The following is a 23,415-nucleotide window of genomic DNA, read 5'->3' as shown; positions in this document are numbered from 1 at the left end:
ATTATCTCTGAAGCTTTGATATGGCCTGTTGTCCAAGACAGGATACTGGGCAAGATGGACCAGGATCTGACCCAGTATGGCAGCTCTTATATTCTTATGCAATCGGGATTTCCCCATGGACTCTCCCTCAAAACCTTTCCCACTGCAGCAGAAAAGTTGTAAAGAGACCTAGAGATTCAAGGAAATCCCCCATTCCCACCCTGCCAAGGAAAAGGAACCAAAGGGAATGGAAATCGTTGGGCTTTAAGGGAGGAAATACGTATCTGAAGGCTAATCAGACATACTCCTGGCTGGACGTCCTGTCTCCCAGGACTGTCGTAATAGAATTTTCTCACATGACCTCTGAAGATTCTTTTTCTAAGTTTATCCCCCATTTTGTAACGTAGCCCCAGCCATGGCAGCCCTGCTTAATTCAGCAGCCCATCACCTCCTTTATTTATTTATTGCCCACGTGCCTTGTCACATTTACCTTTGTCATGCATAAACCAACGCAGCATTTCTTATCCCACTGCTACCACCACAATGCACCAGTGCTCTCAGTGGAGAAGACCTCAGTGTCGTTTCAGTGGCCAGACCACCGTTTATTTGCTGTTTTCATAGTTATGCTGACCAAAGTTGATGCTGATAAATAAGTGAAGCACTTCAGATAGACCACCACCCATGCTGGTGGTGATAAATAAGTGACAAATAACTCCAGGTGGACCACTCTCCCAGAAAGCACCATTTCTGTGTAAGGGATTAGAGTATTATGGGGGCTCTCAAACTTCATTGCACCGCGATCCCCTTCTGACACCAAAAATTACTACACGACCCCAGGAGGGGGGGACTGAAGCCTGAGCCTGCCCAAGCCCCACGGCCCAGGATGGGGGGCCAAAGCCCAAGCCCGACCACCCTGTGCGGGGGAGGGGGGGCAAAACTGAAGCCCCGGGGCTTCAGCCCCAGCAGGGAGCATGTAACCTAAGCCCTGCCACCCAGGACTGAAGCCTTCAGGATTCAGCCCCAGGATGGTGGGGCTCAGGCTTCAGCTTTGGCCCTGGGCCTCAGCAAGTCTTAGCCAGCCCTGGCAACCGCACTAAAATGGGGTCGTGACTCGCTTTGGGGTCCCGACCCCAGGGCCGCCCAGAGGGGGGGGCAAGAGGGGCAATTTGCCCCAGGCCCCGAGCCCCACAGGGGCCCCCACAAGAGTTTTTCGGGGCCTCTGGAGCGGGGTCCCTCACTCGCTCCGGGGGGCCCGGAAAACTCTTGCGGGGCCGGGCGCAGGAGCTTCTTCGCTCCCGGTCTTCGCCGGCGGGGGGTCCTTCCGCTCAGGGGTGGAAGGACCCCCCGCTGGCGAATTACCGCTGAAGACGGAGCGGGACCCGCCACCGAAGTTCAGCTCGGTCTTCGGCGGTAATTCGGCGGCGGGGGGCCCTTCCGTTCTGGGACCTGCTGCCGAAGTGCCCCGAAGACCCGCGGCGGGGGGCCCCCCGCCACCGAATTACCGCCGAAGACCGGGCTGCACTTCGGCGGCGGGTCCCGCTTCGGCGGTAATTCGGTGGCGGGGGGCCCCCCGCCGCGGGTCTTCGGGGCACTTCGGCGGCGGGTCCCAGAACGGAAGGGCCCCCTGCCGCCGAAGACCCCGGGCCCCCGGAATCCTCTGGGCGGCCCTGCCCGACCCACAGTTTGAGAACCATTGGATTATTAGGTCTGTCTGTGGATTGCAGAGAGGGATCCTTGTCAGCCTCCTACGGTGTCTGTGCACGGATACAAATCCAGGGCCTATTAAGTCTAAATGGCGTAGATCTTAGTCAACTTTATATTGATCAACGGGGGGGGGGGGGAATCAAATCCCAGTGCATTTTCTGAAGCCCCCAAATCTACACATTTCTTGCATGTGACTGTGTTTGGGAACACAGGAACATTCTTGATGAGAGCTCAGCAGTTGGTGGCTGCCTATAGCAACCAAGCGGCAGCGGAACCAGGCAGATTTTTTAAACAGTCACTGGCTCCTTCATTGAGAAAGCAGTTTGATTTGTGCATTGCTCTGAATACATTGCTTCTTATTCTCTCCAGCTATTGAGAGTGAGATTTATTCCTCTTATCACAGCACAGCAGGAGTAAGCATTACACAAGACAACCATATTTTAAGAAGGCTGAGGAGTTGTCTGTTCCAAGGCTAATTAGCTTGGTGCCAAACAGCGTGCCGGCGGAAAAAATAAAACCTTGATCTCTTGTTTCTAAGAAAAAACTATGTAGCCTAGTATGTAAAGGTCCTGAGTTCAAGTCCCAGAGGGTTGGGGTGGAATGGGATGGTTAGATAACAGTCTAGAAGTATTTACAGGGCATAAAAAACAAGGAAAGGGACCTCTGTATAACTGTTTAATGTAGAAGCAATAGCACGAAATTGAGGTGACGAGGTAAAAAGTTATCAGGAAACATTTCCTAACAAGGGTGACCTACTAATTGTGGCCTAAACTCCCAAGGAAAAAAGGATGGAAAGCCATGGAGCTTAAGACATTTAAAACGAGGAGTTGACAAAGGAGCGGAGATCATACAGCAGAAAACAATCCCACATTGGTAAGGGCAATAGACAAGACCATATAGTTTCTCAACAAGGAAGGTCCAGCAGGATCACAACCTCCCTCTACAGCTAGGTGGAAGGCAGAGGTGGGGGGCCCAGCTAGTAGGTTTTTCTTTTGGACTTTGGGGTCATGGTATAGAAAACGTTGAGAACCTCTGAACTCGTTGACCTCAAATCTTTTCCACCTCTCGTTTCTATGATTCAGGCGCATGGTCCGTAAAGGACAGAGGACACATTCATCGTGACAACCCAAAAGGTAGATTCTGTAGATTAATTCCTATTAAGAACCACAATATGTAGGCAAATACAATGTGCACACTATAGAACTGCAAATTAACAGTATCCACAATCCAGCAAATCAGTATCTGAATACTACCTCCTGAGATAAAACTGGTACACAGTCTCACGAAATCTAGCTTCCTATGGTTTATATCTGGAGGAATATGCACGTGATTTGACATCTTACAGTCTGAAATTCTCATTAATAACTTCAGTTTTCTATGCAAGCCGTCTGTATACTTTCGGGATGGGGTAGCGTTCTTCTTCTCCATCTTTTTCTTACTAATGAACATGAATGCAGAGCAGCACACAGCTCCCATATGAATACAGGGAATCTGAGTTATTTTTTCTTGTGCCGCATCTATTTTTAGTCGCTGCTCAGAATCTGCTATGAGCCAGTTTTCAGATGAGGTTTTTTGTTTTTTGGCTATATCAGGCTCTGCCTCCAACATGCAGAGGAGCTAATGAGAGTTAAAAGCACCATAGCCCTCTCCAACTGCACAATATCCATGCTGTTTCACTCAGCAGAAATCTCAGCCAACACTGAGCACTGTAAACCCCTGCCTATCCCATGGACCAGTGGTTCTCAATTATAGTCTGAAGGCCACCAGTAGCACCCCAACACTTCTGGTGGGCTAGAATGAAATATTTTCAGAACCAAACAGTGGGAAATTGGAACATAGGAACTGCCATATTGGATCAGACCAGTCTACTCCAGTATCATGTCCCTGATACTACAGAGAGTACCGCAGAAGGGTGCAATAAAACCCTGTAGTAGACCACTATGGAATTACTCGCCCATAAAGGAAGCATCTTCATAACCCTCATCAGGTAGTGACTGGCTCATGCTCCAGTGCAGGTTTTCTAGCTCTTAGTTAGCCTATCTAATGGAACTGCTGCTGTTCTCGTTACGCATGAGAGTGTTGAACCCTATTTTTAAATGGTCATTTCAACTAGTTTCCCTCCTACTGAAACCGGGCTCGCTGGTCTGCAATTCCCAGGATAAATGCTAGCACTATTTCTGAAGACAGGTAGAATATTTGCTATCCTCCAGGCTTCCAGGATAGTAGCCAATTTTAAGGAGACTGTGAGGCAGATTCTTGTCCCTGTTCTGCTCAAGCAACCCAAAAAGGATCAGAGACTAGCCACACATCCTCTGCTGGGCATTCCCCTGGCATGGGGAAATCTCCAGTACCTGTGCCATTGTCAGGCTGACTTCAGCAGGCTTTGCGTCAGGCCCCATCAGAGCCACTGAAACGCAACAGAATTAGGAATCAAATGAAATCTCGTAAGAGAACAGGCTCTAGCCATTTAAAGGTGAATGATGCCTCTAATGATGCAATATCAAAACCAATTTAAAAAGACCTACATTTTCCCTCCTAAGTTTCTCTATTTTGGAAGAGAATTTAGCTTACCTTTGGCAGGCTAACCGGAGTCCTTGGTTTTGTTCTAGGATTCTTTATCAATTGCCTTTGATCCAGAGGAAGCAAGTGATATTTCATGGCCTCAATAAGGAAGTCTTTACACGTGTTGTTATTCTTGATTAAAGCTTCTTCTTCAACTGTCTGGGAATGCCAATAAAGATTATTTGAATGGCTGTATTTCACTAGGGAGTTTTCAGCGCAAACATAGGAAAGAGATTGGGATTTTTTGTAAAAGTACCGCACTGAGAAAGATAGAATAGCAGCAACATTAGTGGGCAGAATTCTGAGTCTTTGGTAAGGACCGCTATGGCACACAATATTTACTTCCAAGTTCACTCTCTTTCTTACCAGTTCTTTAAAGATCTGTTTATGCAGGTCTATCTGTTCTGAAGTCATAACTGCATCCAAACAATGAGGGTTGCTTTCATCCTCATATTGGAAACTAAATCCTTTCTGCAGAAAGGCACTGATTTTCCTGAAAGGACAGGAATCACTTTGCACCCAGTTCAAGCACAAGGATTGGCATTTTACACCAATAGTGCAGCTTCTGGCTGGGGAGGGTGGAGTCCTGCACCCTGACCATCACTCACATCGCGCCCAAACAGTTGAGCTGTATACAGAGGGAGGCTTGGGGAATATTGGGGGTGAGGAGACTTTAGGCTTTTGACATAAAACCAGCTAACACATAGCAACTACAACTTGCATTACTGTTGCCCCTTCTCCCAACACCTGTGTCTGTTCTGACCCAAGCCCTCCCTCTCTGCCAAGCAGTAGCTGACTTCTAGGGCCTTGCAGGTCGGCTTCTCAGTGAAGGAGAAAATCAGTGGTGTAGAGTCTGTCTCCAGTCTAAGTTTAACATATTTACACAGATACACCAGTCCTGATACAGAGGTGGTCCAACAGCATGCAGGCTGATCTTTTCTTTCAGGAAATTCAGCCCAGCACCAGTGCCTAATAGCTCTGATTGAAGTATCATGCTAAAAATAGAGAATAGCCATGGTGACACGAGAGGTGGGAAGTGCTAGGTGCCCTGAGTACGTGCCTATGGTGTCGGACAAGTACATACTTGGGGCAGCTAGCCCCTCCCACTTCTCATGCCACCGCAGCTAAGCTATTTTTTGTATGCTAGCTCCATCAGACTATGGCTATGTCTCCTCAAGCTGGGAATCACATCCACAGCTTGAAGTGCAGATATAACCTAAGACAAAATACTTTGAAGTGCAAAGGTGATACCTAACAGCAGCAGCATTTTTGGATTCTGTATTGTCTTGAAGCATATATATTCCCAAAAGCCTCCATCTGGATTCCCATGTGCATGGCTCTGCTTCAGAATCAGGCCCTTAATTTAACCAGCTATAAAAACAGGTAATTGGATGCCTTTTAAAAAAAAACGTATTTCCACATTTGTGGTAGTTTTAAGGTGCACATCACTGCCTTTTGCACTGCCCAGCAGAATACAGAAAACATTCAGGGAGAAAAAGGGTTTGCCGTGCTTTATCTTTCAGTGAATTACCTTTAGGTCCCTCTCAGTTTGAAGGCACACTGTAAAGTATTGACTCTGGTCTTCCGCCCACCGACACACAAATGCCAAACCACCCACAAAAGAAGTGCTCAAACAATCGAGTGCACAGGCTACGGATCTACACTCAGTTTTAATGTGAGGAATTTTTCTTTTTAAATGCACTAACCTGTACAAGATAATCTCTGGGCAAAAGGGGCAGACGAACATGCTCCATCAGTTTAGCCATGTGTTCTAAGCGAGACTCTTTCTCATAATTTATCCAAGATATAACAGCTTCAAAGACCTATGCAGAGAGAGTACAATTAACTATAGAAAAGAGAACGTGCCTTCTCAGCTATTATCAAAGCCAGAGGCTTAGTGGTCTAAGCATCAGGTTTGCAGTATCTAAAGAAAGAGATAAAAGATGCACCAGGGATAAGTAATAACGCAGAAAGAGATAAAGCAGGTAATAATGCTGCATATATGCAGAGCACAAACATTTCCCCAAGCATTGATCATGTGTGTCAAGAGAACAGGGCTGCACACTTTGATAAATCCCCCGTTTCATCATTAGATGATCAAATGACATTCTCAAAGCGAAGCAGGTCCATCCAGACCAGCACACACCTCTGTTACGTTAGGTACTGGAAGGAAGACAAAACCAATTAGTCTTTCAGCATTTATGCCGGGCATTATTTGTAAAAACAACACACAAGGATTTATTATTTGTAATACAGGAAAAATCAGGCAGATCAGCTTCACATGTGTTCTGGAATCACATGCTAATTCAGTGCTTAAGATCAAATTTAAATCCCTTCATCACCTCCTTCCAAAACCTAAAAACTATGGAACATGCTCACAACATGTGCAATGAAATCCCTATTGTTTTGACTGTTGTTCCAGTTCTTAAATTTCATCTTCCTCTGGTAGTCGAAACAAGGAAGCGCAGCTAAATAGATCCAAACACCACACAAAAAACCTGTGCTTCCAGGAGGGAAAAAAGGGGGTGTTGGAAATTTGGTGAGGAAGCCTGGTCTAAGCAGAATTCCAGCTTCATTTCCAGATCAAACAGGTTCAGATAAGCGGCCAAACTTAAGGCCAAGAACAAACTGTAAATAGACAGACACTTTGTATAGCAGTGGCTGCAGTGGAGAGTACGCCATAGAACAAACAACCACCACCACAGAATCCCAGAAGAATATGCATGCTGTGATGTACTAAAAACATTAAAATAACTCAACTGTTGGGTAGAGAGTGGTGCTTGGTGGAGTATCTAAGGGCATTTCATTCTGCCCATATTGTTCAACATTTGGTTAACAAAGATCAGTTAGTAAAGGCCCATCCACGAAGGAGTTGAAACCACAACAGCTACAGCCCTAGTGTAGACAGGGACTAAAAACCTATTAGAAACGTAAAAGGCATTCCAGAGAAAACCTGCTGAGTAGGGAAAGGGGGCAGGGCAGTTGGAGATATTACGTAATATAATCCAGATCCTTGCAACAGGATGACTGACTGACAATTCCCATGTTCCCACTGAGCCAGAATTGTGAAATTTGGCACTTATTCAGTGTGGGCCTCTAAATACATGTGAAATATCCCAGTGCTGACCTTTGCCCTTCCCATCGAGTACCAAAATAGTCCCACTCTCTCCTAAGAGATTTCAAGTGTACCCCTTACATCCAGAATCTTGGAATCTAGCACACTCAGAGTAATGAGTACATGTCTTCCAGTTTTGACTTTTCCAGGTAGGTCACCAAGTGATCAGTCCCACAATTTAAAAATATCTTAGTTTCTTCTGGGAGGCAGCCACGTTAAGTCCAAGGCCTCCAGTCTGGAGAAATTAAGGTCATGTGAGGGCACCAATTCTACTGGTCAGAATTTGGTAAAAAAATAGTTGATGGCTATCTCGAGCCATCCAAAATAAGAATGAAGAACATTGCTGGTATAGTGTGAAGGAAGTTTATACTGGAGTTCTCCAGCTACACACCACAGAGAACCTGGATGTGAGAAAGTCAATTTCTCTGAATTGGGGCAATTCCTTCCATTCAGTTCAATGAGAGCCACCTACCCAAACCAAGGTGCAGCTCTGGAGTTCAGGAGAAGGGGAGCTCTGACTTGCTGAGTGGGTAACGAAGTGTAGGAAGAGACTGGGACTGCCTGAAAAGCTTTTATACGAGGTTGGAATATCACCTCTGTGCACACTACCTGAGAGAAGACAGAGTGAGCCTTGGCGTTTTCCCATACAGAAATCTCTGATTCTGAGGGGAAGTTCTGCACCAGCTTCCGTAGTGTGGCATGGGGTGCATGTCCATAGGGGATTGGGCTCACAGCCTCGGTTATATTATATTAGGTTTGACTGATGGATCAATAAGCAAACTTTAGCCCGAGACACAGGAGACATGGGTTCAATCCCCTGTTCTGCCACAGACTCCCGGCGGGTCCGGCGACACAGAACTTCAGGAGTGAGTGAGCAAACTTCCCAGCCCAGGCCTAGGGATGGGGGCAGGCTTCAGGATCCAAGCGCTATCATGAGCCACAACTTCAAAGCCCTGTCCATACAGCTATTTTTAGAGCACTGGCGCAAGCCCTGCTAACCCGAGTCCGTCAACCCAGGCTGGGAGACTTGCTCCCGCTTGCTCCAAAATGCTGTGTAGACGTACCCTGTGTGACCTTAATCTCTGCCTCAGTCATCCCCACTCTGTAAACTGGGGATAACAGCACTGCCCTATCTCACATCGGTGTTTGAGGATCAATACATTAAACATTGTGAGGCACACACTAATGGGGGCTAGGTTACCACTCCTGCAAGTTACTGCAAAGTCCCAGTTTCATGCACTGTCAGCGCCTAGTATTTATACGTCTGAACAAACTTGATTTTGTAAAAAAAATAGTCCCTCTTTCTATGTCTCATGTCTGCAGTTAAAGAAGCAATGAAGTAAGGAGGGAGAGATGCACCCATGTACAGCAGAGGTACTAAGAGGACAACCCTTCAGGCTGACCAAATGTATACAAACAAGTCAGATTACTTTGGTGACCGGAATATTCCGAAAGCAGTGCCTCCCAATGCCCTGTTACAGTCTGGGCCTACAGGTATCTGACTACAACACGTCCATCTACTCTGGAAGATGGAATTTGCTGGTTCATTAGTTCCATTATACACAGAACACACATCAAGAATAGGCATTTCAATTTATTTCTTTACCCATGAAGAGTTTAACCTACTTTAAAAGTGACCGCTTCTCATAAAATCTGGTTATGACAATTTAGCCCTATGCCGTTTTTAAACATTTGTCTACTTACTGCATCAAATTATTTTAAAAGATAATCTGCTACATGAGAACATTGGAAGAGATGAATATGCAAGGTTAGAGAAATGTTACTGCCTACAATACTGAAGTTTACACTAGCTAATGGACTACTGTGTCAATATGACCTGAATTTCTGGAATTTTCTTTGGATGCCAGAACATATCCTGCGTGTCATCATTAATTCCATTCTTTTTGCATCTCTAGCCTGTTAACTTCTGTTGTTTTGAATGTGCAGCTTCAGCTTACATTTTCTTTTACAGTCTTGCATGCTGAACTTCAAAACCTACCAACAAAATTATGTTTTCAACTGTATGAAGTCCAGACGAGACGAGTGAAACTGTGGGAACACTCCAAACTGTGGGAACACGGACAGTAAAGGCTATTTATTAACACAGCAGTGGGAAGAGCTAGTAAAACCCTGTGCAAGCTGCTCTGTACAAGCAGAACAAATCTGTGGCAAAATCATATGTACAGGATGACAGTTTGTTCTTCCCTTTTAGTTTCCTGATGACAAATTCATTACACATCTATAGCTCAGATTTTGCATGCGAGTGAGCTAGAGTGAGCAGGTGTCCGGTTTTCGACCAGAACACCCGGTAGAAAAGGAACTCTGGCGGCTCCGATCAACACCACCGACCAGGCCATTAAAGGTCTGGTTGGTGGTGCAGCAGCACTAAGGCAGGTCCCTACGTGTCCTGGCACCATGCTGTGCCCCAGAAGTGGCCAGCAGGTCCAGCTCCTAGGCAGGGGGAGCCACGGGGCTCTGTGTGCTGCCCCCGCCCTGAGCACCAGCTCCGCACTCCCATTGGCCAGGAACCTCCTACCCCCACTGCCTACTAGTGTCGGATCTGCTGGCCACTTCTGGGGTGTGCACAATGCGGTGTCAGGACAGGCAGGCAGCCTGTCTTAGCCCTGCTGATCAGGAGCCACCCAAGGTAAGCCTGTGCCCCAACCCTCTGTGCTGGCCCTGAGACACTCCCAAACCCAGAGCGCCCTCCTGCACCCCAAAGCCCTGACCCCACCCCAGAACCCACACCCCCAGCCCAGAGCCCTGATCCCCTCCTGCACCCTAGCCCCAAGCCTGAGCCCCCGACAAACCTGGAGCCTCATCGTGCACCCCAAAGCCCCCATCTCCAGCCCCAGCCCAGAGCTCCCTCCCACATCCTGAACCCCTCACCCCCTATCTCAACCTGCAGCCCTCTCCCACACTCCAAATCCCTTGGCCTCATCCCACAGCCTGGTGCCCCCTCCTGCACCCCAAACCCCTCATCCCCGGCCCCACCCCTGAGCCTGCACCCTCAGCTGGAGCGCTCCCCCCATCCCAAACCCCAAGCCCCAGCCCAGTGAAAGTGAGTGAGGGTGGGGGGAGAGCGAGCCACCAAGGGAGGGGGAATGTAGTGAGTGGGGGCGAGGCCTCAGGGAAGGGGCGGGGGTAGGGTGTTTGGTTTTGTGCCATTAGAAAGTTGGCAACCCTGGAGTGAGCTGGTCATGTCAGGGTGATAGATCAATCGTCACCAGAATGTGGTGATTGTAGTTTAGCATTTTAGGTGCTTAACTGGCCTCTATTTTCATAAAATCTGAGCACCTCACAATCTGTTTGCTATATTCATCCCCACAACTCCCGTGAGGCAGGGCAGTGCTGTTCTCCTCATTGTACACGTGTGGAATGGGGGCACACAGGCTACGCGACCTGCTCAAGGTGAGACAGAAAAGCTTGCGGGGGTGGGTGCAATTGAATCCACTTCTCCTAAATCCCAGGCTAGTCCCGTAACTACTGGACCATCCTTCCCTCCAGCTATTTCATCTGCACTTGACCTACCAAATTCACATCCCAGACTGTGAAATCTGGTCTCCCCCTGTGAAATTTGGTCTTTGACCCTATACTATACAGATTCCACAGGGGAGACCAGCATGTCTCAAATTGGGGGTCCTGACCCAAAAGGGAGTTGCAGGGGGTTCACAAGGTTATTTTAGGGGTTTGCAGTGTTGCCGCCCTTACTGCCTTCAGAGCTGGGAGGCCGGAGAGCGGCGGCCGGTGGCCAGGAGCCCAGCTCCAAAGGCAGTGCCCCACCAGCAGCAGCAGAGAAGTAAGGGTGGCAATACCATACCAAGCCAGCCTTACTTCTGCGCTGCTGCTGCCACCCAGCTCTGAAGGAGCAGTACAGCAATCCCCGCTACAGTTACCTTGCAACCCCCTCCCCTCACAACTTCCGTTTGGGTCAGGACCCCTACAATTACAGCACTGTGAAATTTCAGATTTAAATAGCTGAAATCATGAAATTCATGATTTCTAAAATCCTATGACCGTGAAATTGACCAAAATGGACAATGAATTTGGTAAGGCCTTACCAATAGGGTATGGTGCCTGACATTCCAAATGGCAGCAGCCACCATTTTTTTTCTAAAAAACAAAACACCACACTGCCAGAGAAAAGTGTTTCCTTATTTCCTCCTAATCGTGGACCTCTCCTCCTCCCCGAATTACCCAGTTCTGAATTGCAGAACATCCTGGACAAGTGAAAGGCCTAAGGTTGGATATCTCATGATGCTTTGGGTCTTGCACCTGTGGAAGAAAGAGATTCCTGTTTTCCAAAGAGAAACAGAACCTCCTCCTTACCCTGGGAGGAGCTGGACAAAACACTGGATTTTATAGTCAAGACTTTATGTAGAGGAAATTGTGATAGAACATGTTGATGGAGTTCTAGAATTCTTATTAGTTATAAATTTCCTCTCCTTTTGAGACACGGTGCACTGCTGGAAAAAGGCCTCCAAGACAGCATAACACGGGACCAGTTACCAATAAAATGACTAAAAACTCAAAACATGCCCAAACAGATTTTCTATTACGACATAACTTACTGTACCTTTTCTTCGGAAGACACAGTGAGCTTGTCACTTGATATTAAACTGCAAACCTGGTCCAGACTAAGGCTAAGGAATTCTTCCCCTAGCATCACCTCGGGAAAGTGCTGCTCTGTTCAAAAAATCAAAGGTTGGAAAGGAAAATTATAATGAAATCCATGCTTTCAGTCAACAGAAGGACTACAGTGTTCAGAGAATTGTTACTCTCACAGCAACGGCCACTCCCCCAAAACAAATATGATTACACTGGAATCAAAACACTGAATAGACTAAAAATATTTTCAGAGCAGATTAAAGCAACCTGATGTTATTTGAAATACTATTTATGCCGCCTCAGAGACTCATTCACTAATTGCAATAAATCATAAAATGGCACAAAAAACTCTATAGTGTTGCTACCTATTTTTCTCCAGTGACAGGTATAATTACTAATGGCAATTCAGAAAGAAGAGCTCCTTTCTAGGCCAATAGGGAACCTGCAACCATGCCACCTCTGGATGTGATCCTGGTCTGCTCTCGCAAGCTAAGCAGCATTAGATCTGTTCCGTACTTGGTTGAGACCCCACAGGATGAGGCAGGAAGTGGTGTTGGTGAGTCAATAAGGCAGCACTAAGGAATGCTGTGTTGCCGAACGGAGGCTCTGAACATTGCCAGTTATTAAACAAAAAAAAAAAAAAAACCACTAACACTGATTTGAATCATTTCAACAAGACTGGCACTGTCGGCACTGGTGTGTGTAACCCAGCGGCTGTCTGACAGCCGCACAGGAAGAGAAGAATTACACAGTATCCTGCTGAAATTCCAGGCAGCTTGAGGCGATTAAATAGAGCCTGGAAAATCATCAGCCTCCCATCTCCACTCCTAGGCCTTCCATCACCTCCAACCCATCAACATCCCAGGCATCTCAACCGCTGTCAGCCACACTCCACCCTGACCCCTATTTTGCGCCACCCCACCAGTTCCACTAACCTCTCCCTCCCCCCCCCCCCCCGCATCCTGGCTGACACCCAATACTTGCATCTTCCTCTCCTGCTCCAGGGAGCCAAAGCCCAGGGTCAAAATCCCTAACAGTAACTCCAGTCTAGGCTGGTCTCTACGTCCACCAGCTTTCCTGACCACTGACCTCCCCTGCCCCCGCTCACACCCTCATCGCTCTCTTCCGCCTACTTAACCTTTTACTGTCCTCAGGCTCCATCAAAGTATAAACTCCATCCACTAAGTATAAACCTAGTTTCCTCCATCCTCATAATTCTGACTACGGACCCCACCAACTACCCATCCACCTACCTACTCCACCCTTTAATCTAAACTCATAGGATCCACCCTGGCCCAAGTCCCTTTCCACCATCCCCAGCCCCCTCCATTCTGACTTTGAGAGGTATTGTATTAAAAAACCTACAATATTTGTGTGTCACAAATAATCAGACAAGGAGCAATCTCCCTGGCTGCAACGCAGTTCTGAAAGAGCTCTTCAGATCTGACACTGCTTTCCGTTACATATTAAAGCTTAACGAAGGGCACAGGTCCATATAATTAAAGAATTATATATTTGTTGTTTAAAAAGGCTGAGATCTGTTTGCAGACAATTTTATTGCTGGACAAATATCCATACTACTGCAAGCTGGCTCTCTTTTATACGGCCCGATCCATTATTATAATGTTTTGCAAGAGAGTGGTGCTTTATGTTAGGATTTGTGTATATATATCGCATCATGCATGTGGTACTCTAAAGGAGAGAACGAAGACCGCCCCTGCCCCAAGGCGCTTAGTCTCACCCATCGCTTGTACAGCCCCATTTATCTTTTAGCTGAAATACGGCAACACGAATCTTTACTGCTGGGGATTCTCTTTGGAGCAGCAACTTTCAAGCACTGAGAAATCCAGCCACAAGCAGGTAGGTGAGCTCGTCGAGGTGAGGGACGCAGCTTGTGTTCTGTTCTGTACTGCACGCGCAGTGCCATGTGGGTTAAACGACAGCAAATGCAGAGAACAGGTGGCAATGCCTTCCCTCACTTCCCTCCTTTTCCGCTCGCTCTGCTCGTGCTGTCCTCTAGGAAACCGTCATCACAAAGGACTATTACTCCAGCTAACGGGGCAAACTCAGACACTAACGGGCCTGATTCTCACTGACACTTTATAGAACACTGACTGCATAAGGATGGGTGTACATTACAACTGGCATCGTCACACGAATGGCTTCAGTGTAAATGAGAATCGAGCCCTGATATGTGGTGCCTATGCCAGCAGACAGTACAAGACTCCATCCAGCACAATGCACGTGCTGTGGATAATGCAATCCACATTTCAGCCAAGACAGAATAGGGATTGGGCAGCTGACAATGAATATTTCATTCCTTGCTATTCGTTACAAGCATGTAAAATATGTTCTGATTTTACACGTTTAACAGCGTCGGGCCTCTCAAAGAGGACGACTTCACCTGCCTAAGTTATCCATCGTTTAAAATTAAGCTTTTAAACTAGGCATTTTCGAGTAACTGATCTCACAAAATCCTTGGGGTCAAGTATCAGAGGGGTAGCCGTTAGTCTGGATCTGTAAAAGCAGCAAAGAGTCCTGTGGCACCTTATAGACTAACAGACGTATTGGAGCATGAGCTTTCGTGGGTGAATACCCACTTCGTCGGATGCATGCCGACGAAGTGGGTATTCACCCACGAAAGCTCATGCTCCAATACGTCTGTTAGTCTATAAGGTGCCACAGGACTCTTTGCTGCTTTTAAAAATCCTTGGGGTCTCTCTGATTTCTGGCTCGGCTTAATGCTGTTACATACACAACTCAAAGAATTTTAATGGCATGTTTATTAATGGCATTTCATTAACTTTCTATAGGCTATTGTATTAACAGGGACTCATGAAGGCCAATAAAGCAGGCCTTCTAATTGCCAAACCACCAAATAAATATATACAGAACGCACTGCTTGTTCGGTTAAAGATTAAACAGGGTCCTAGAAGCAAGGATAATGAGGTATTACAAGCAAACCCTTACACAATGAACCATTCCTTTCAAAGTATGTTTTTCTTCAGGGGATAATGCAACAAGAGCGGCTAAAAGGTTGTGTCTGGATTTGAGGGAGAACGCAGGAGAATTTGGTGGCTACCCTGTTGTTTTTTTTGTTGTTGTGGAAGAGCCTACTCACCGTATGATTAAAAACCATAAATGCCAGGCAAAGGAGGAGAGGAAGTGTGAGAGCGGAGCCTGATTGGGGAAGGACTTGGGAGATTAGCACTGCTGTGCCTATACAAAGCACAGCACAGCAGGCAAAAGCTCAAAGGCAAATCTGCTGGAGAACGGAGGGCGCCGGGGAGTTAAGAGCATGGGGAATTCTCGCTCGGGTCCACTTAGCTGGTGCCCAAGGCAGAAACCCAACAGATACAGGAACAAATCTCCTGGACGACGCAGGCAGGCAGAAAAGTAGGCAGCGAGTATAAACAGACGTCATCGAGAAATTGGTATTATGCGATAGGTTATTATCCAATTAAGTCAGCCATTAAATTGAAAAGGCATTTCCTCCACGGGTGTCAATTGTCACACTTCCTTCAAAGTCAATGGAACGATGACAATGTACATCAGCTCAGGATTTGTCCCTAAGCCTGTTTGCCTAGACAACTGCTCCTAGAATGCACATCAAACTAGCGCAGGTTTGTTGTTGTTGGCTACCAGCTGCCAAAGAAGAGGAATACAGACTGCTCCATCAACATGGCTGACACTGCTCAGTAACTAGCCAAAGGGCCTTGATAGCATTCCTCATCCGAAGGCCACCAAAAGAGCGTCTGGTGTGCGCTGGGACCATTTAAGTTGAATTTAGCTGAGGTGGAGCAGAATGACAGTCTGTTTGGGACAGACTGAGCCTGGCACACTTTGAACAATGTCTGTAGCAGATGGCACGGCTGCTAATAGTGGGAACCTTTCTAGCCAAGCGCGGCATTAATCTCCAAGACTTGCAGTCATCAGGTGTTACCCAGAGCATGGACGTTAACTTCTGGTACGACTTGGTATAGCGGAACTCGCCAAAGTCAGGGAGGCTTTGAGCGTGACTGGGTGCCCTATGGTGCAGCTGTAAATTGTAACAGCAGCTTTGTAACTGGACTGACTCCCATTTAAGTAGAAAATGTTCTCAGCAACTGAGCACCTTGCATTAGGGTTTGGCTTTTAGCCGTCCAGATACTCAGTCTTCTCTTCGCTCGTTTAGATTAAAAAGAGTTCTTGGTAGATAACGTAATGCCCAATGCAACTAGACAGATTTGGGCTCACGTGGTCTGTAAGAGAACTGCTGCAAGTAATATCAAGAAATAAGTAAATTCACAATTGCCCATTGGGATTAATGAATAGTTACTGCCTAAGGTTGCTTCCGAGAATAAAACAAAAAACCTCTCCCTGCCCCCCGCTCCCCAATTTCTCATCTTAAGTGTAAAATGTATCTATAGAATATAGATCAAATGTATTAAGAGACTGAACTAAGGCTTGCGTTCTCTTTATTACACACACTGCAGTGTATGAGATCCGGTACAGAGAGACAGAAAGACAAGATACTGGCACCTCTAAGATTAATAGACATGCTTTTCAGATAGCTTATGGATAAATATTTGAGAAAACTGTGAGAGCAACTTCCCCCTCATTGGTCTTAGTAACGTAAAGCCCCAAAGGATCAGTCAGATGAGCCCATTACAACACGCTTTGAAAGGCTGCGCTCAAAGAGGAGGAGCAGGGGAGAAAGAAACTTGATAAGACAAGTAGACAAGATATTCAGCCTCTGTTCCATAGAGTGTTTTTTCCAGAAGCAGCAGCTGTATTTCTACTACTGATTTAGGAACACAAAGGACATAATTCACCTGACATCTGCCTACATTTTCCATAACAAATTAAACTAAAGTCCTTCATTTCACCTCCAAAGCTTCCATTATTCTGAAGGGCCTCCGTCTCATGCAGGACCATCACATGTCAGAGCCCTGCAAAGTCCAATAAAGAAGCCCATTGCATGTTCTTCGGAAACGTTAAAAGTACGAGTTGGTAATGGTTCCAGCCCCAAGTATCCTTTATACTTGGGACCAAACTCTTTAAGTGGCTGGGATAAGCCAGGATGTTTTGCTCACCTGCATAGGCATTTGCCTGCTGCAGAAGTTCAGTGCAGGTGTGCACATCTGCAAAGGCTCGAATTCCAAGGCAATTTGTGGGGTGCAGCTGGGACTGGAGAAAATCACAGCAGTTTTGTCTAACATCCATTAATTGCAATAAGCTGGCAGCTGGCAACAAAACCTGAGAGCAGGAAGGAATTGGGAGAAGGGGGGGGGGAGAGAAAAAGAGAGAAACCAGAGTTAGCACCAGAGGCACCAGTGATTCCTGGCATAAACTGGGTTTTTATTGGGGGAGGGGGGCACAAGAAGTGCTAAGGATTTAGGAGCATCTATGGACAGAGGTTCCTTCCCTCATGTGGTGACTGGCAAAAGCAGCAACATCTCTGGGCACCTAACAGCGAAGGTCCCCTCCTCCCTTCTTCCCCACTGAAGAAGTCACACAGGCAGAGCGGAGACAGCACAATGGGCATGCTACAGCCAACCACCTAAAATCCTCAGTTGGTTGACAGTAGGTCCCTTGTGCAGCCTTCCTTCTGGAGAGCATAATATTATTTGCAGGTGTGGGATGGAACTCAAACCCCACACAAACATTCCATTCTGCTTAGTACCCCAACCACCTGGAATCTTTGAGTTTCCAACCCCGCCCCCCCAAAAAACAACCCTTTATTTGCAGGCAGGTGCTGTGTACCAGCAAGGAGCTGTTAATGTTCTCCACAACCCCTTTTCAGTTTGAAAGGTTTTCAGGTACACAACTATTCTCTTGGTGGGCAGCCCTAATACTCAAACAATGGTCACATCTTTGCACCCACAAAACTGCAGATGCCACTTATAGCATTTAGATGCTGAACTACTCGACAGCACCCACAAATGAGGTACTTAAGTGTCCAGGCACTGGAAATTCCACCCAAAGAATTGAGAGTGCAAAAGTGGAGGCAAGGATAAAGCCAGGATGAGAGCTCGGCCTACGGCATTTAGCACTGTTCATCTGCAAAAGAAAAATGCCTTCAGAGTCCCTGGACAGGAAGTCAGAGACAAAGTCAGGCTGGACACCGCAGCTGTCACATCAGCTCCTTATGTTTCTTTTCCCTTGTCTTTTGCCAATGCACTGCGATCCGTTTTTGAGTCCATGTTTTCCTAACTCTGGCTGGTGCCGGGAACTCTTTCTTAATGGGAACACCAGCCACACATTAATGGGGTTTCAAAACATGTCATCCACTTCTAAATTATTTCTGATCAAGGGAAACAGAAGCCTCTTAAAAAAAGCTCACCTGACTCCAGCTCAGCGCTGGTGAGAAGCAAGAATGGTTTTTTCCCAAGGCTTCCCCTCCCCCATACATCTCAGCAGAATAGCAGTAAACCAGCAACCTGCCCTTAGGTACATTCTAAGCCACTGATCCATTCCAAGGGGAAAAAATCTAATCCAATTGGATTACATGTTAATATTATCAAGCAGTAACTTTCACAGACAGCTACAACCCTAACAGGCAACAATAAAACAAAGAAATCAATTAACCTATGGGCCTGTTTTGGCCAAACACTTCGATCCCAGGAACAGATTAGTTTGTCTGGTTGATTAAGTTAAAAAGGCGAGAGAGGTATTATCTTAACATCTAGCTATGAACAACTTTCTACTTTCTCATTATTCTACTAAAACCGCCTCCTTAGATCAACGTGGGGGTGTGCACGCAGCTTACATAACCATCCCAAGGAGAGAGATCCCCCCAGGTTCACTACAAGCGGAGGTTACTTCACAGCTTCCTAATGTACTGTCCTTAGCAAGCTGAGTGAGAGGATTTCCTTGTGTGTTTTGGGATAAAATCTGCATGAAAGAGGCCATCCATAATAAAGCTGTACTGTTCTGGGTTACAACTGCACAACAAAGCCACAAACTTCCCAGAACCCCTCCTATTAGAGCACTGGGCATGTAAGAGGTAAAGAGTACTTTACTCTGAGTAGTGGAAAAATTCCCCAGGACATAAGCATTTGGTCTGCTGCATGGAAAAGAGCCATCATTACCTAATGCTTAAAGCGAGAGAGAGAGAGAGAAATAGCGTATCAACAGATAAGTGGGTTGCCGCTCTCTCTTTTCTCAGCTGTGCGCCTCTCCACCAGTCTTGTTTCTACCAGAGAACATGAAAACCCAGCTAAGGATATCCGTTAGCACTGTGTATGTTTCCTTTAGAAACAACAGGAGGAAATGCCCTGCCTAATCACATACCCCGGCTAAATCTCAATTCCACTATAATCCATGCAAGTTTTTGCCACGTATTTCAACTGCATCAGAATTTGGCTCTTAATGCTTGAATTCCAGTTGCTGGATGCAATTCAGAGACAGCAAATGCTAATCATCTGGATTCTCAACTACAGCAGCTTCCTGGCTAAAACTTGAGTCTTCCTTTGAAAGTTGCATCAAAACCTGTGCTACATTTACTACTGAAATTCTCTATTGGGATGACTTATATCTGGAATCTGACACATGGCTATAAGCTGCAATATCTAGATCTCAGCAGCTGCTGTAGCTGGTTCTCAGATTCTCGTTTTGCTGAACACTATTTGCATGGGATTGTATTTTTCTAAATGTTTGGTTGAGGTCACTGAGCTGCCACAGACCTCCTGTGTGACCTCAGGAAAGTCAATTAGGCACAGAGGCAGTTTATCCTCAGTCATACGGGGATAGTAGCACTGTCCTGCCGCACAAGGGTGTTGAGAGCTTAAATACATTAAATATTGAGAGTAACTCAGATGCTACAGTAACGAGGGACAGATAAATATGACAGAAGCAAACAACTAGGTAGACCTAGACAGCCCATTCAGGTTGAGGGGGCAGGTCTGAATTAAAGATTTCGATCTGGCATTGTAACCCTCCCCGGACAAACCACACATCCTCATTAACGAAAGGTACTCTGCACATCAGCAGAGGACTGAAGGCTGCTTCCCGAACAGATGTCCTGAAGAGCTGCCGTTTCCTTGCAGCCTCTTCTTGGAAAGTGCTCTGCATCGTTTGAGACACAGAAGCACATGGATCCTCCATGCGGAAGGCAGATGAAAACACAGTGCTGTTAGATGAGCAGCTGCAAACGGCATGTGGAACTGAGAGGAAGCTACATTCAGCTTCCTTTGATTTGTCTGGTTTGTCTAAGAGACAGAATTTGCCTTATTGCCCCGCTCTCCAAATGATGTCCAACCGGCACTAGCAGCTGGGAACGAAGAGTAGTTCCTGCATTTAAATGCTTTCCCCAGGGGAAATACTGCAGCAGCACTGCAAGTGAAATGCTTCCATGTGGGCGTACATGGGACGAACCAAACAGACATGTGCTAACATCTCCACATGGAGAAACAAGGAAAGGGACAGCCAGAGAAAAGGAGAGAAAAAACTGGTGGATATAAAATGAAAGGCACGGGGGAGGCAACTCCAGCTGCTCACTCCCCCAAAATATTCCTTCCTGAACTTTATAGTGTAGAATGGCCAAATGTGTCTGTTGGCAAACGGCTGGGAGAGCGTGCAACAACTCAGCCTATTCCCACATCAGACTGCGACTGCAAAATCCACGCTATGATTTTCCCTTCCTTGTCCATCTTCCATCAGACGATACTGGCCTCTAATTCTTTCTAAGGGATTGGGTGGGGGGAACCCCAGTTTGGGTCCTGTTAAAACTGAACAGCCACAGCAGAGGGATATTAAGGCGATCTCTTTGGTACCCCATTGGAGACAGATGCAAGACAAGAATATCTCCTATAGCAAGGAATCAGGCTTCCTTAACACTATGCTGAAGGACTCTCACTTCCTCATTCACAGCTTTCCGTATGCCCAGGTTGTTTTTAAACAACAGTTTCCAGTTTTGCCAGAGATGTGCAGGGTAAAAGGGTGCAACCTCTGAAGGCTCCAAAATGCTGCAGTTTATGAGAGGTTTTTAATTACATTTTACAGGCCACATTTATCTGTAATCGTTTTTAAAAATCAGCAGAGGCTCCAGCTATTTCCCCTCACGCCTTGTATTCAGGCATTTTTCATTCTACGAATATCATACACACACGCATTCCTCATGCAATGAGTGCACAGGGAAGCACTCAAACACAGCATCCTGCACCTAACTGGGAAGGGTTTAATTGTGGAAGCAGCTTAATCAGTCCATTCCCAGGGAACCAGTTTATCCTAATGATACTTACTGACAATGACTTGCTCAATTAGGATGGTAATTTCTTGGATGCATGCAAGTAATTAAGCAGCTCCGTTAAGGATCTGTGCCCAGTGACGTGCTGTGCGTAGGGGGTCTCGGAGGGGTCCTGCATTAGCATTCCACAACCGAATGGAATGGAAGATTTTTGGAGTAATATCCCTGCATCTGATGGAGTCACCTCTTCTCTAGGCACTGCCACAGCATCCCTGCCAGAGAAGATTTACCTATCCTTGGAGCTCAAAGACACTTGAAGAGCAACATTTATTTGAGCGGGGAGGTTGGTGAAGTCCAGATTGCTCCAGGACTGACGTATTTTCAGAAGAGTTTCCATGGGGAGGATAATCCCAGCCCCTTTGAGATTTATGCCCACACAAGATTCCACCAGCTGGTTACTGTGCAACAAACACAGGACAGGCATTTCCAGAACATATGCTCAATATAATGCTGCACTGCACCCCTCCCTGGTTTGTTTAAACACGAACCCAATCATGTCCCCTCTACTGTCCCTCGCCCTCCTCTCTGCAACATACGCACCCCAGGGCCAAGGCACTTATCACAGGCTGAGGGGGACAATGTTTGTGGGAGTCCCATGCTAATGGCACCTCACTGGTCCGGCCCTCATGAGGCTGACAGAGCTGCATCTCCCTCCAAATAGCTGCACTACCATAGGAGTTGGAACCAGGGGGCGGCCGCGCCCCCTGGCTTGAAGTAGTAACAACCACCCAAATACATGGTTTCCGCCTTCTGCGCCTCCACTACAAAAATTGTTCCAGCACCACAGTGAACTAGCGCTGGCTCAGCAAAGCAGAACTGCTCTAATCTCCCTTCCTGGGCCCTTTTATGTTCAAGTGAACTCTCATCAAGCTCACAGCATTACAAGGTTCTTCAGAAACCTGGTGGCACTTTAATTCTCTTGACTTTATCTCCACTCGGGGGAAGTGGCCTTGAGCCTTTGTCAGCGGCTGGCCTTTGTTCCCCGTAACTCTTTAGTGAGCCAGCAGCTTTGACAAGAGCAATGGAAAGCCACTGGGGAGACATTCATTTCAGCTAAAATTTGAAGTCTTCTCTTCACTGGGAAATCCACATAATTGGCACGATAACAACATGCTGGAACAGCCAGATTTACAGGGTTTTACCAAGCCACGTAACTAGAATACGTTGGGCCGCAGGCTCTGCTCAGAGGCACACCTGCTGCTTCCAATGAAGCCAAAAGGGGACGTATGCAACTGGACCCACAATAATCACATGTTCCTGCAAATTCTTTAGGGCCAGCTTTTACAAACACACACACACAATGGGGGGGGGGGGCAGAGGGGGAGAACAAAAACTCACACTACATTACAGCAAGAGGCAGCAGGGTGGAAACCCCATGGGAAGATTTCCTCAGATAGCTGCATGGCAGAGGGGGATTCCCCCCCATAGCCATTCTCTGTAATGAGTATTCCACACCAGACCAGAAGAGAGAGATGCATGACTCCCTGACCTCCCTCTACTCGCCACAGGGGGGATCTGGATCCCTGTGACAAGGAGAACTTCATGAACCCTCACACTAATCATCATGCAGAAAACAGAAAACCTGAACTGACTCTAGGGTCACTTGGCCCTTTTGAAGCAAGTCTTCCCTACTACGGTAATCCCACGCAATTAAATGATGCATAGTTACAAAAAGACGTGCCCTGGAAGATGGAGCTTCACCCCGTGAATACTGCCTATTACACTTCAGAAGATCTACCGCAGCTCTGCGCAACATTCAGGATCACCTGGACAACAGATGTCTCCACTTCCTGTACTTTAAGCCCATAATAATAAGTGGTTGTTAAAATCTATTGCAGCCTATTTCACCAAGTGCTGCACATTGCTCAAACTCTAGGCACATGTTGGAATATTCGCTCCCTCTACGCTACCTTCAGTGACATCTTTTCTAGGCTCAATTGCTCTCATTTCCCTTTTCCTCACGACAGGATCCTAGGTTTTCATTTATTTACCTGACTCAGTACTTGTAACTTCTGTAATGAAAACCTTTGGCACCACTTGGTGCCAACTGTACCAAGAAATTGTTTCTTCTGCCAGTTGAGGAAATCTGAAAGTCATGGTCAAACTGTACAAAATCCCTTTAGAAATCCACAGCTGGCCAACTAGAAAGACAAAACTTGGGACATGAGAATACGGGTATTCCAGTGAGTGAGAAAGAAATTAAAGCCTGTAGAATTTC

At 46.6% G+C, this 23,415-nt stretch overlaps 1 protein-coding gene and 1 long non-coding RNA gene across 7 annotated transcripts in view; one reads left to right on the top strand and one right to left on the bottom strand.

Moving 5' to 3' along the window:
- The window catches only part of KLHL3 (kelch like family member 3), a 105,702-nt gene that overhangs the window by 19,982 nt on the left and 62,305 nt on the right, over positions 1-23,415 (bottom strand). For all 6 annotated transcript variants that reach the window (XM_039483361.1, XM_039483364.1, XM_039483362.1 and 3 more), the window contains 4 exons: positions 17,044-17,206; positions 11,937-12,046; positions 5,952-6,068; positions 4,255-4,404 (listed from right to left, as the gene is read on the bottom strand). In XM_039483361.1, the coding sequence (XP_039339295.1) occupies positions 4,255-4,404; positions 5,952-6,068; positions 11,937-12,046; positions 17,044-17,206 (540 nt within the window). The remainder of the gene's footprint in view (positions 1-4,254; positions 4,405-5,951; positions 6,069-11,936; positions 12,047-17,043; positions 17,207-23,415) is intronic.
- LOC120369739 lies at positions 1,928-9,931 on the top strand. The gene is made up of 4 exons (XR_005583367.1): positions 1,928-2,096; positions 2,766-2,816; positions 8,684-8,854; positions 9,333-9,931. It is a non-coding gene; the product is annotated as an uncharacterized LOC120369739 (long non-coding RNA).

Source organism: Mauremys reevesii, linkage group 8 (assembly GCF_016161935.1).
Source record: "Mauremys reevesii isolate NIE-2019 linkage group 8, ASM1616193v1, whole genome shotgun sequence".
Lineage (NCBI taxonomy): Eukaryota > Metazoa > Chordata > Testudines > Geoemydidae > Mauremys > Mauremys reevesii.
Note: the sequence above shows the minus strand (reverse complement) of the source record. Positions and strands in the feature narration are given on the sequence as shown.